Raw genomic sequence first — 12498 nt, 5'->3', positions numbered from 1 at the left:
GAGACAGGTGGACGTGTTCTGCTTTGTGTCCATCAGATGCAGAGCATTTCATCAGAAATGTAGCAATCTCACATCAAGTCTTAAAGGATTGCCCAAGAACTCCAGCAGCCTGAGATCATGTAGAACAAAAGTTATCAGCAGTTGCCAAATCCCTGGAATCTTGGGATGAGTACAGACTCTATGAGATTCTTTTGTGTGTGTGTACGTAATATGTTTTATATTTATTTATTTAAAATTTGTATCAGAGTATAGTTGATTTGCAGTGTTGTGTTAGCTTCAGGTGTACAGCAAAGTACATCAATTATACATATATTCACTCTTTTTTTTTTTTTTTAAGATTCTTTTCCCATATAGGCCATTATAGAGTACTGAGTAGAATTCCCTTTGCTATACAGTAGGTACTTGTCAGTTATCTTTTCTATACATAGTAGTGTGTATATGTCAATCTCAATCTCCCAATTCATCCCCCCCTTACATGATATTGCTTATATGTGGAATCTAAAAAATTCCACATATAAAAGGGTACAAATGAACTTATTTACAAAACAGGGGTAGAGTAACAGATGTGGAAATCTATGGGATTCTTAGTCTATGAGAAATCTAAAATTAGCTAAAGAGATAGAGATAAAGACCTGCCAGTTCAATTCATTCATGCATTCATTCATTTATCCTATATATTTTTTTCTCTCTCTCTCTGATTCTCTCTCTCTCTTCCTCCTTCCTTTCCTCCCTGTCTCTCTCTTTTTCTGTAGCCACAATTAAATTCTCCTCTTCCTCCTCCTCAGCATCATAAAATATGGTTTATATTTGTTAATTGCATTATACATGGCAGGCAATGTGTTAAGTATTTTACATGCAGTATCTTATTTAATCTTTATAACAATCCTGCAAAGTAACTGTTATTAATATGTGCATTATTATAATGAGCTGAGTGAGGCTTAGAAAGGATAAGTGACTTGTTTGAGGTGACACAGCTAGGAAGGGAAGCTGTGGGCCTCAGAGGCCTGTCCCCTATGTGTAAGCAGCCTTTGGTTGTGAAAGGCATGCTGCACAACCTGAACCATTATAATCGAGAAAATGCAAAGACCACTCTCTGTTATTCTTAACCAAAGCTTTTCATCAGTTTACATAAAGAAGCTATTTATCTGCTAGCTCTAATTAATCTGTATGTATTATAACCAAGACAAGTTCATATATGAAGTAATTAACCTGGGATCCAGAACTTGACGTTGGAAACCTCTTGCTACCTGTTTAAATCAGGATGGTTGGCAAGTGGCTAAAGAACAAAGACATATTCTCTTTTGTGTGTATGTACTCACATGTGTATGCACATTTGCTCATATGCTTATTTTCACATATACATATCCACTCTCTTATTCAAAATTTCCTACACTCTTCACAATTGATAAACTCCTCACAGACAAATGGGGGATTGGCATGACACAGAGTTAGAACACAACGGAGCTCTTCATTGATGGAGATGAAGGATTTACAGTTCTTTGGTCACTGCTCTTGTCAGTTAATAATATACTGTTAAGTCACCCTGTTCTTCTGAAGGAAGATATGTGTTTTTTCTCTTATTATCACCTTAAAAACAGTATCTGAACACCACGTGACAGCTTTCTAAAAACAGTTTTATATAGACTCAACTACTTAAAAATGGCGTCCTTGTAAATGGTAGAAAGAATATTTTTTAGGAAAAAAATAAATTACTGTGTAACTATTCACTAAATTCTCAGAAATAAATTGTGAAGCCCAGAATTGAGTCCTAGTTATAGTGACGTAAATACAACAAACAATAATATAAAAGTACAATGTTGGTATTGAAATACTTTGAAGCTTAACTTGTCTGATAATGCTTTGAAAATAAACCTATTTATTGATGTATTTTGGCTAATGTTGGTGATGGAAATTGTATTCAACAAATTCTAAATCATTTTTTAAACTGGACTATTTCTAGGAACTGTCCACTTTTACTGGAGACTCTGAAAATGGAAAATTTCTCTCTGATTAGTTACATTCTTAGACAACAGTTATGAAATTCACACTGCTCCACAGATTTCTAAACCTCAAAACTCAACCATCTGTAAAATTCACTTCTCTGTAACTAATCTTGGAATAAGAAAGAAGGAAAAATATGTCTGAGCTTCCAAACTAGATATCATAAGTCCGAAGTATTAAAGCTCATGCATTTCTTTACTCAGGTGGATCAACAAATCTTTTCTAGGATCCACTTGTTTTTACTTTGCATATAATCCTAACAAATTTGGTTATGTGTTTCACTACCATGACAGACTGAAAACAACAGAAATGGGGTGCTTCAGACAGACATATTAGCTGATCAAAATTGACAATTGAGAGGAATACACTGAAAGAATTATACAATCATCAGATGAATGAACTAAAATTCTATATTCCTCTTGGATTATACAAGGAAAACAAATCTATAATCTACCGTATTGTAGAAAGCAAAGAAAACTGACAGCCATCACATTGAACAACTTTCATAAATGTAATGTTAAATTATTCTCAATAAATTCTTAGACTAAAATCTGGGTAATGAAAAGTAGAGATATGGGTAATAAATTTTTTTAGGCAGAGCTTATTCTACATAAACAAAAGTAGGCTATTTAGAAAGGACATACCCAAAGGACTTCATTTTGTGTCACCTAATCTCTACAAGTGCCATTTTTAACCATGAGTTTGGTTGTTAGCTGATGCATCACGATTTAAATCTTTATTTTTTTTTTTTTTTTTTTTTTTTTTATTTTTTTTTTTTTTTGCGGTACGCAGGCCTCTCACTGTGTGGCCTCTCCCATTGCAGACCACAGGCTCCAGACGCGCAGGCTCAGCGGCCATGGTTCACGGGCCTAGATGCTCTGCGGCATGTGGGATCTTCCCGGACCGGGGCACGAACCCGTGTCCCCTGCATCGGCAGGCGGACTCTCAACCACTGCGCCACCAGGGAAGCCCGCATCACGATTTAGATTAAACTTTTTTGCTATATATTCATTACTGAAGGTCTTGTAACTAATCAATTTAATCAAAATACTTAATTGAATTTTGGGATAGTATTACAATCAGTTAGCCATTGATTATTTTTTAATGCTCTCAAAATGATTTGAAGCATTATATCCAGCCTTTATGAAAAGTTATAATTTCATGCACAAATTTTCTGATTAGCAAATGTCAATACATAAAGAGATTGACACTTCACTAAGCTATTGCAAGTGAGGTGAAAACAATATATTATTATGTCCTTCATAAAAGATTTGGTATGAAAAAGTTAGATTTATTCCCTTTGTCTTAAAAACAAAAGCTCTGAAGCCTCTCCAGCCTTGGGGAGGCGGGGCCGCCCTCAGAGTTAAGTGGGGCCAAGGCCCCGCCACCGGTGTTCACTCCAAGACCATGGACAAGGACCACGCCTCCCCTGTCTGCATATCTTGTTGTGATACCTTGGCACCGCCAGGCCGAGGCCATCATAGCTCACCCCACTTCAGGGGTTGTTTCTCCTGCCAGTTTCCATAGTCAACAATTTCAGTATACTTGTGAAAATAATGTTCTAAGCCTAGAACAGAGAAATTTATGACGAAAATGGGTTTCTGGTCATTAAAAATTTGGTGACTGGACTTCCCTGGTGGCGCAGTGGTTGAGAGTCCACCTGCCGATGCAGGGGACGTGGGTTCGTGCCCCGGTCCGGGAAGATCCCACATGCCACCGAGCGGCTGGGCCCGTGAGCCATGGCTGCTGAGCCTGCGCGTCCGGATCCTGTGCTCCGCAACGGGAGAGGCCACAACACTGAGAGGCCCGCGTACCGCAAAAACAAAACAAAACAAACAAACAAAAAATTTGGTGACTGATGCTGATATTCAACACTTGAGAGATGAGTTTGACAGAATCTGCAAAAAGGAGGTGAAACCACTGGGATTGATGGTGATGAAAGATGTGACCATTGAAAAATCACAATATATGCCAAGTGAGAAAGTGACTACCAAGTTCCAAGATTTCCAAGAAGATAAGGAACTCTTCAGATATTGCACCCTCCCTGAAATCCTGAAATATGTGGAATGCTTCACTGGACCCAATGTTATGGCCATGAATGCAATGCTGATAAACAAACCTCTAGATTCAGGCAGAAGACATCCCGTCTGTCACCTTTTGCACAAGGATCTGCAATATTTCCCCTTAAGGCCCAGCAATAGCATTGTTTGTGCCTGGAAGGCCATGAAGAACATCGACCGGAACAACGGCTGTCTGGTTGTGCTCCCAGGGACACACAAAGGTCCCTTGAAACCACACGATTATTCCCACTGAGAGGGAGGGTTTAACATCATGTTCCACGGGGTCCAAGACTATGACAGAAATAACACCCAGGTGCACCTTATGAAGGAGAAGAGAGACACCATTTTCTTTCAGCCTTTGCTTGTCCATGAATCTGGTTCAGAAACAAAAGTCAAGGATTCCGGGAGGCAATTTCCCACCATTTCACGGATGCCAACCTCCACTACATCGATGTGAATGGCACCAATCAAGAAAACATTGGAAAGGAAGTTTTAGGGTTAGTCAGTAAATCTATGGAGTGAAAGACGTCAGCCTGAAGGATGTATGGGAATTTCGAGTGCACATCGTGAAAGGAGAAAGAATCAACCTTTGAAATAGCCCTTTGCTAGAACTCTTTTTAAAAAAACCAAGATAGAACAAGGTGTCAGAGGAAAATGTTTTCTCAATGAGATGAGATAATCTTTATTCACTTGTTAACAAAATCAAAGTTCACAGATCCAGTACTTAATTGCATAGGGGTAATTTTGCAGTAAGGTGGGGTGGCTTTAATGGATGTAAAAACAGTAAAAATGAAATATTACTGTTTTAAGGAAAACTTGGGGTTGGAACTAATAAAAGTGATGTATAATTGAAAACAAAACAAACCAGCAAACAAAAAACCCCAAAAAACAAAAGAACTGAAACATGGAATAATCCAAAAGAGAAATCATACGTTAAATGTAAGATGCAATGAAATATGCTGTTAAAAACACAGGGGATAAATCTCTTATTTTTTTTCAGACTGTCCTTTATTTCTCATATAAGGTGCTAAATTGTGAGTTATCAGTACACATGAAATAGTAACCTCTGTGCTCCACCCCAAATATCAGAAAAGTTTAGAGCTGGAAAGTGCCATCTGGATACCTAGTCTAGTGATTCTCAAAAATTTGTGATTCCTTGTGATTCTCAAAATCACAAGGAATCACAAATTATCCAGGTGTCTGGATTTAGCAGCTGAATCAGAATTTTAAGCAATTGTTCCCTGGTTAAGAACAATTGAGTCCAATTCTTTCATTTGATTGAAGAAACTGATAACCCAACTAAAAAGTCCAGTAATAGATACGTGCTTATGTATATTCTGATACTTAAATAAAATGGAGAGCTATATTGCCATTAAATTTTTTTCCATATATAGTGAATTTGAGGAATTTTCTAACACTTCTTAATTTTATGGATCTAATAAGTTAAGTGGCTTATGGTAAATCATAGAACAAATCCCTGTCAAAGCCAGACAATCTCCAAACCTCTTCTTTACTCTTCAAATTACCAAAAACTTGCAAGATATTTAACCTAATAAAGTTTAAAAATGAACAAGAAAGAAACTCATTATTTGGAGGTTTAATAGTTTAGGCGATATTTTATAGGACCTATGACTTAAAAGCAATATTAATATACAACATAGCCATAGTAAAGATGGCACATGAGAGCTAAGACATTTGACACTTGACAAATTTAGTCCTACTCATACATAACAGAGAAATATTTGATAATGAAATGTGTAACTGTCTTCTTTTGCTACAAAATTGGAATTTTTCTTTCTCCATCATGGAGTATTTAGTCAGTTCTTTGCATTCTGACGATTCTGGAGTTCCAAGCGCTGACACTGAGTCAGAGTCTTGGTGTTAATTTCCATCAAATGAGATTAAAGCAAACCTTCATGGAGAGGGAGGGTAGGAAAAAAAATGAAGGTTTTGTATCTGGACATAGAGCAGTTGGACCGATTCCACTCTGAGGGAGGGTTTGCAATCCTTGAGAGAGAGCAGAACATTTTAGTGGTTCCAACAGATTTGCTGAAGGGGCAGCTGGGACCTGGTCAGTAATTAGCTAAGCATCCTGCACTTGAGGGGTGCAGAAATGGTACCAGGAGCCAGATTTGGTAGGAAAGGATTAGAGTAATTTGGCAGATTAAACTGGTTTTGAAAAGGGCATGCAGATGACACAATGGGCATTTCAGTGGCAGCCAAGATGAACTGCAAAGCAGGGCTATTGCCCTGCTGACTCTGCCACCCCCAGCTTCAACTCTATAAAACAAAAGGGAGGACATGGGCAACTCTCAAATGACCGACATGGGTTTTGCAACCATATGGTGGGGAAGGTAGAGACAATTTTATTTTTCACTAGAAAACACATAAATTCAGTTTGGTTTTTGCACCTGACTGTTTGGGAGAAAATTTATATGTGTAATATGTCAGAATATATAATATGCATAAGTTTTAAAATAGTTGTATATGAACAAAATCTTTGTTCTTCAACATGTTGGTTCTACTGCACTATTTTTGTTTCTCCTGCTGTAATCAAAATTAAGTATTCATTATTCATATAAGATACAGAGGAAAATGAAAGTAAAATGAGAGGGAAAATGCTAGAATAATTTGATTATACACGTTTAAAAAAGCATAAGGAAATAGTCATTCTCAAATACACATCTAAGAAAGTTCCATGAGGGAATAAATTTCACTCTACCCAAACTTAACATTTGTATCTTATCATGTGCTATGTATTCAAATTTTTCTTTTTTTCCTCCAACTGTTTTTTGTAGGTTTACTGAACCTTAAAGAAAGGGAAAGAAGAAAATGGTCTTGTTGTTACAAAATATTTCTCATCTTGTTTTCAAAGTCTTCTGATTTTCTGCTTTTTATCTAAAATCACATTCATGATGCTACATATAATCATAAGGAAATGCTGCAGTTTTGAAAATGTTCATTTGAAGCTACAGCCATATAAAGTTCAAAGAAGAAACACGCCTCATGTCAATGGCATGCCTGGGTTGCTTTGGGGAGTTCCAGCCACACCAGAAGTAGGCTCCTGACTCTTATAGTCAGGTATGAGTGCCTTAGACTGAATAAAGTCATCCTTCTGTTTATTACAATTATTAAACATATTGTAGAAACTATGTATTTTATTTCTGTTCCACTTTAAAGCCTTCAAAGAGCATTTCACAATTGTCTTTACTAATGAGTCAGTGAAAGAAAGAAAATATGAAACTCAATTTGGACCTTGCTTTATTTTGATTACTTCTTTTGTCTGTTTTAGCCAGGTTTCATTTCAGAATTATGAGCTTTTAACTCTTTTTGCCTGACTTAGTGTCTTTGCAATGATTTTTTGTTTCAGTTTATTATTATACTATTATGTACTCTTTATTCCTATACAAAAATGTAATATTTAACATAAAATTGGTGCAATAATCAACTTAGCAGACTTGGGTGCTCAAACCCTATATATTCCAAACGCAGGGCAGGCCCTTTACTGGCTCCTGGAAGATAACCTCTGGGCCTTGGAATATCCTGCCTGGTAACAGTGTGTTTGATACCTGACACCTTGGGCTAGGCCCAATAGTTTTGTGAATGATGTGATTTATGATGAAAGCCTTGTTTTAAACCTGGGGCTTTTGGACCAAGCTGTATCAATTTGAACACTGCAGGAGGTGGAGCTTGGTTAGCTAAAGTCCATGCCTTGTGACTAACCTGAATTAAAATCCTGTACACCAAGGCTTGAGTGAGCTTCCCTGGTTGGTGACACTTCATTCATCTTGTCACACATCATTTCTCAGAGAATTAAGCGCTGTCCACCAAGCTCCACTGGGAGAAGACACCTGAAGGCTTGTACCTGGTTTCTCATGGACTTTGCCACTTTGCCTTTCCTTCTGCTATTTTTAATCTATAACTTTTCACTGTAATAATCTCTTAACAGGAATAAATCAGTTTTTCTGAGCCTTTCTAGTCACCTATAAAATCTGGGGGTAACCTTGGGGCCCAGACACAATATCTAAAAGCAATCAAATGCTTTGAACATTCTTTCATTTTTTAAACCATCTGTTGTCTCCTTAACATCTTCTCTTGGAAGGATATCACCAATCCAATGGTATTTTTCTTCTTATAATTGATATATACATTATAGTTAGGAATTAGGTAATTTCAATGATCTCCTTGTATATTCTAATATATTTAAATCAATTAATAAAATATGATAGTGAACTTTATAGTTTGATAATTTTATTTCCTTTTCAACCCTGCTGCTTTCTGTTTGTTTGCTTGTTTTTTATTCTTCCCTGCCCCCAGTCTTTATTGAAGTATAATTGACAAATGAAGTGTATAATGTGATGGCTTGATATATGTATACATTGTGAAATTATTAACACAATAAAGTTAATTAACACATTGATCACCTCACATAACTACCTTTTTGGTGTTTGTAATGAGAATGCTTAAGATATACTCTCTTAGCAGATTTTAATTATACACATAGTATTATTAGTTATAGTCATTATTAGATTATAGTCACATTAGATCCCTAGAATTTATTCAGTTTATAACTGAAGACTTACACCCTTTGACTAGCATCTCGTAATTTCCCCCAACCCCCAACTTCTGATAACTACCGTTTTATTCTCTGTTTCTGTGAGTTCCAAGTGTTTTAAATTCTTATTCTTCTTTATTATATTATAACAATTTCTAGAAGTATGAGTCTAGATTTTAAACTATTACTTATCTAAAGTTAGTCTGAATAGCTTCTTATGGGCAGCTTATAAAATGGATAAATGAGAGAATACTCTACTTAGAAGTTCTGTTATTGGATATGATGCAGCTCCTAAAGTTGCAGTTCCTGACTTGTCAAAAGGCTGTCTTAGTGTCACACAGATAATTTCTCTCAAGGTCAGGTGTAGAAATGGAATCTTATGATTATGGGTATGAAGCTCTTTCTACTATAATAAACTTCTATTATTGCTGAAGTTATGGCTGAAATCATAGACTAAAATAAAGTTTAATTACATTATGGAAATTAGATGATTTACCTGCAAATCAGAGGAACTTTGACTCAAACTATACTTAAAAATGTATCATAAGTAATCTCACATAATTAGTTCCAGGGGTTGGGCAGGCACATGGGGGTTCAGTCAGGAGATCAACAATGATCTCCTGTCTCTCAGCTCTGCTGCCTTAAAGGTCACTCATCACTAGACAGCACCTTGTCCCTTCCTTGGGACCTGAAAAGAGCAATTGCAATTACATGTCTAAAATACAGATGAAAGAAGGTCTAGAAAAGGTATGTACCTTTTACATACATCCTATATGCAGGTGAGGAGACCTTTTCCTGGAAAGAATTCCACTCTTACCTCAGAGAACAGCATAGGGTGACACACTCAGGCCTACAGGAACCCCCCAAAGTGGGATGGGATTGACAGACTTAGATGAAGAATCTGGAATGAACAATAAAAAACAACTGGACCACACACATGCCTAACAGTGGCTAGACAACCCCTGCACCATTTGATGCGTCTGGTCACGGCTATCCAGACCTTAGTTATAATTCTTCATTTAGGTGCCTGCCTTCCTTGTACAAAGAAACAAGTTGCCCAAAATTCTCTTGTTATTGTTAAAACAATGTCAGTGTACTGGTAGTTAAAATATGGATGAAAACAGATCTGTTTTTCAAAGCACTTTTTCCTAACTTCAACTAGTGTAGTCCTTTTGTGAAAGCCAGCTCTGATGCTACAGCCTCAGCTCTGAGCCTGCACCAGTGTCACAGCATTAACTTGTGTCGCCTGTCATATATTTTCTAAAGTTGGTCGATGAATCCACCTTGAGTAGACATTTTTTTATGTCAGGCTTCCTGAAAAATGAGGAGCCAGAGGGCCAGAGTGGATCCCATTGATTTGCCACTGTGTCACAGTCTGTTTAAGGCAGAAGGGTACATGCTTGTGACAAAGGCGATGACAAATGGATATGTACCAAAGGGACAGCACCAACGCAGATGAATGAAGGAAATGATGGGGATACAGCAAGCGATGGAAATCAAAATAGAATGCAAGATTATAAATGACGATGAAATATATAACATATGTGTATACAATACCTTGAGTTAGATGAAAGTGGTTCCTATAAGATTAACAGCATTTTTAGAATAATTTCTGAAATGTTACACAAACTCAATGTCACCACGAGTTATGAATCCAAAGAGTAAACTACTCATTTTATAATATTTACATTAACCTGTATATGGTGGTAAATAGAATATCTTTTTACTACTGGGTTAAGAAAATATTGCTTGAGTTTCTGTTTTCTAATTTTTATAAGTATGCACATATATATATATACACATACCAACATGCAACAAAGGCAAATGTCAACGATATCTGTAAGGGTTAATTTATGCTAGCCCACATTCAGATATATTAATAATATTCATGAATACTAACCAGATGCAGATCTTTGCAGATAGAATTGTTCTCATGGGCATTTAGGATGCAGTCATCAAAGTCCTGTTTACACCTCAGACCAACAGAGCCCAGACTGCATAAACAGGAGGAACCATCAACCACTGAAAGCAACAGAAAGAAAACTCTTAACATTCCTTTAATCGTGGTATAATGTTAATTACCCTAAAGAATGTTGTATTCATCTGAATGCATTTCACTTTTAACCAAAGAAAGTGTGAATTTTTATATTTTGTACTCTATTACACAATTTTCTACAACAGTTTCTAAATAATTATCTTGCTCAGTTCTGTTAACTTAAAAACTTGAATTATTTGAAGTGAGAACAATCACAATGAATATATGGTAACAATTTGCAAAGCAACAATGAAAATATCCCGTTTTCTCTCTCTCTATTTCTTTTGTTTCATCAGTCAACGATACCTCTGGTAAATGGGTCACTTTTGTGTCAATTACCTTTTACCATATTGTTTTAGGTTTAATAAACAGGAAGTTAACTGGTCTATAAAGTTCTTTGTGTGACAAGGTACTTTAAAGTGCAAAGTGATCTGAAAGTTGACATAGAACTACTAATCCTTAGTTAAAAAGAGCTTTCACATTTCACCATAATCTTTTAAAAGTAATGATCAGAATCTGTCCTCTATTTTACCATTAATGATGGAAAAAGCACAGTCTCTGAAGCATCTCAAGGACTTGATGGCAGCTTGATCATGGTTGCAGCAGGCGGGGTTGATGCCAGGGTCCCCACCATTCCTGAGACCCACCAATCAGTCACACTGACTCTGTGCCACATGCTTGTTCCTGATTCTACTCTCATTAAAGGAGTAGGCCCTGAGTGGAAACAGCTTTGTCAATGCACTGTGTGGCTTCTAGGTTTCTGCAGCCAGGATTCTTCACAACAAATGTAACTGTGGCCTTGAAGGAAAACAAGACAGCCCATGGCCATCAACCAGAGTCAAGGGAGACATAGAGTTGACAGCTCTTTAGACAAGATTTTACTTTTGTTTTACTTTACTTTTTTTAATCAAGAAACCTAGTTTTTAGCATCTCATTGAAAATAAATGATTAATAAATATACAGATAGGGCTATAAATAAATTAATGAAATAAAATGATATCTGTTGGTGCATCTTTATATCATATATATGGCATTAGGTATGTTAACAAATTAAACCAAATGAGATATAATATGTAATTAAGACATTGTGAAGTACCATGAGTCATAATGATATTTTTTGAAATGTTCATGATTATGTCATGTTGGATACTGATGCAAATTGGCAAGTAACAAACAGCTAGAGTCAAATTAATGTCAGCATAGATGCAGATGTTCTCCATGTAGATAAATGATAAATGCTTTTAAAAGAAAAATTACAGCAAAAGATAAATTGAAATTAACAAAGGGTCTGAAAGACAGAGTTTACTTTCTAAATTTACTTTCTGAGTTTACTTTACTTTAACTATTCTGGGTTAAGAATGTAAGAAATGAGCTATGGGCCCAATGGGAACCTAGAGAATTAAACTGGATACCATAGGGAAAATAAACAAACATAATTTGTTTAAAGTTCAAAACAAACACATTTTTTTCTCACATCTAATTTGTTAACTATGGGCTATGTGATTAATCACCATTTTATCAGAAAATACTTTTTAAGCATATTGTCTTGTTTTGTTGTTATTATTTTTACCAGAGAATGCAGTCACTGTATTTGTATCAGTCTTTGTTTATAAATATTCCATACTGTTATTTTGAATTGAAATTTTCATCGGATAAGACTTCTATTAATCTGTAAGTATTATTCATTCTATACTTAAACATGAAACATCATACATTAGCTGTACTGAGTCGAAGTTTCTGGTAATGTAAAACTTTGTGCTTAAAATACAGAGGTGAGTATTTTAATAATGTACTGCCAATGTGATGAATAACCACATAATGTTTGAGATTTATAAATTGACATATAC

At 36.0% G+C, this 12498-nt stretch overlaps 1 protein-coding gene and 1 pseudogene across 1 annotated transcript in view; one reads left to right on the top strand and one right to left on the bottom strand.

Moving 5' to 3' along the window:
* EYS (eyes shut homolog) overlaps positions 1–12498 on the bottom strand; it is a 1724957-nt gene that overhangs the window by 1267256 nt on the left and 445203 nt on the right. The window contains exon 11 of the mRNA XM_059083021.1: positions 10517–10638. Coding sequence (XP_058939004.1) covers positions 10517–10638 — 122 coding nt within the window. The remainder of the gene's footprint in view (positions 1–10516; positions 10639–12498) is intronic.
* Positions 3409–4654, top strand: LOC131767705 (phytanoyl-CoA dioxygenase, peroxisomal-like; annotated as a pseudogene).

The sequence above is a fragment of the Kogia breviceps genome, chromosome 13 (assembly GCF_026419965.1).
Source record: "Kogia breviceps isolate mKogBre1 chromosome 13, mKogBre1 haplotype 1, whole genome shotgun sequence".
Lineage (NCBI taxonomy): Eukaryota > Metazoa > Chordata > Mammalia > Artiodactyla > Physeteridae > Kogia > Kogia breviceps.
The sequence above is the reverse complement of the archived record's forward strand: the minus strand, read 5'-3'. Positions and strand labels throughout refer to the sequence as shown.